Genomic DNA, 566 nt, shown 5'->3' on the forward strand with positions numbered 1-566 from the left:
CGAGTGGACCTGAGCCTGCGGGGGCCGTGGGCCGGGCACCCCTCTCCCGGCGGCGGGGACAGCGCGTTACCTCCGAAGGCCGTGCCTTTCCAGGTGCGGCCGGTCACCAGCTGGAAGGGCCGCGTGGCGATCTCCTGCCCTGCGGCCGCGACCCCCACCACCACGCTGACGCCCCAGCCCTTGTGGCAGGCCTCCAGGGCCGCTCTCTGCGGAGACAGGCGGTGCAGGTCGGCGCCGCGGCGCGGGCAGGGGCGTGCGGGCGGCCCTCTGGGCCGCGGCCGCCACTCACCATGACCTGCACGTTGCCGATGCACTCGAAGGAGAAGTCCACGCCCCCGTCGGTCATGTCCACCAGCACCTCCTGGATGGGCTTGCTGAAGTCCTGCGGGCTCAGGCACTCGGAGGCACCGAACTCCTTGGCCCTCGCGAACTTGTCCTTGTTGATGTCCACGCCGATGATGCGGGCCGCGCCGGCCACCTTGCAGCCCATGATGGCCGCCAGCCCGACGCCGCCCAGGCCGAAGACGGCGCAGGTCGAGCCGGGCTCCACCTGGGGGAGGAGACAC

General features: G+C 72.6%; 1 protein-coding gene across 1 annotated transcript; it reads right to left on the reverse strand.

Moving 5' to 3' along the window:
* Positions 1–5: 5 nt before the first annotated feature.
* Positions 6–549, reverse strand: LOC105853181 (alcohol dehydrogenase class-3-like; the record flags this gene model as incomplete). Its single annotated transcript, XM_012734917.1, has 2 exons — positions 290–549; positions 6–206 (listed from the first exon to the last, which is right to left on the reverse strand). Coding segments are annotated over exons 1-2 (402 nt in total), but the record flags the coding sequence as incomplete, so codon positions are not given.
* Positions 550–566: the final 17 nt, after the last annotated feature.

Source organism: Condylura cristata, unplaced genomic scaffold (genome assembly GCF_000260355.1).
Source record: "Condylura cristata isolate star-nosed mole 26May11 unplaced genomic scaffold, ConCri1.0 scaffold00099, whole genome shotgun sequence".
NCBI classification, from domain to species: Eukaryota; Metazoa; Chordata; class Mammalia; order Eulipotyphla; family Talpidae; genus Condylura; species Condylura cristata.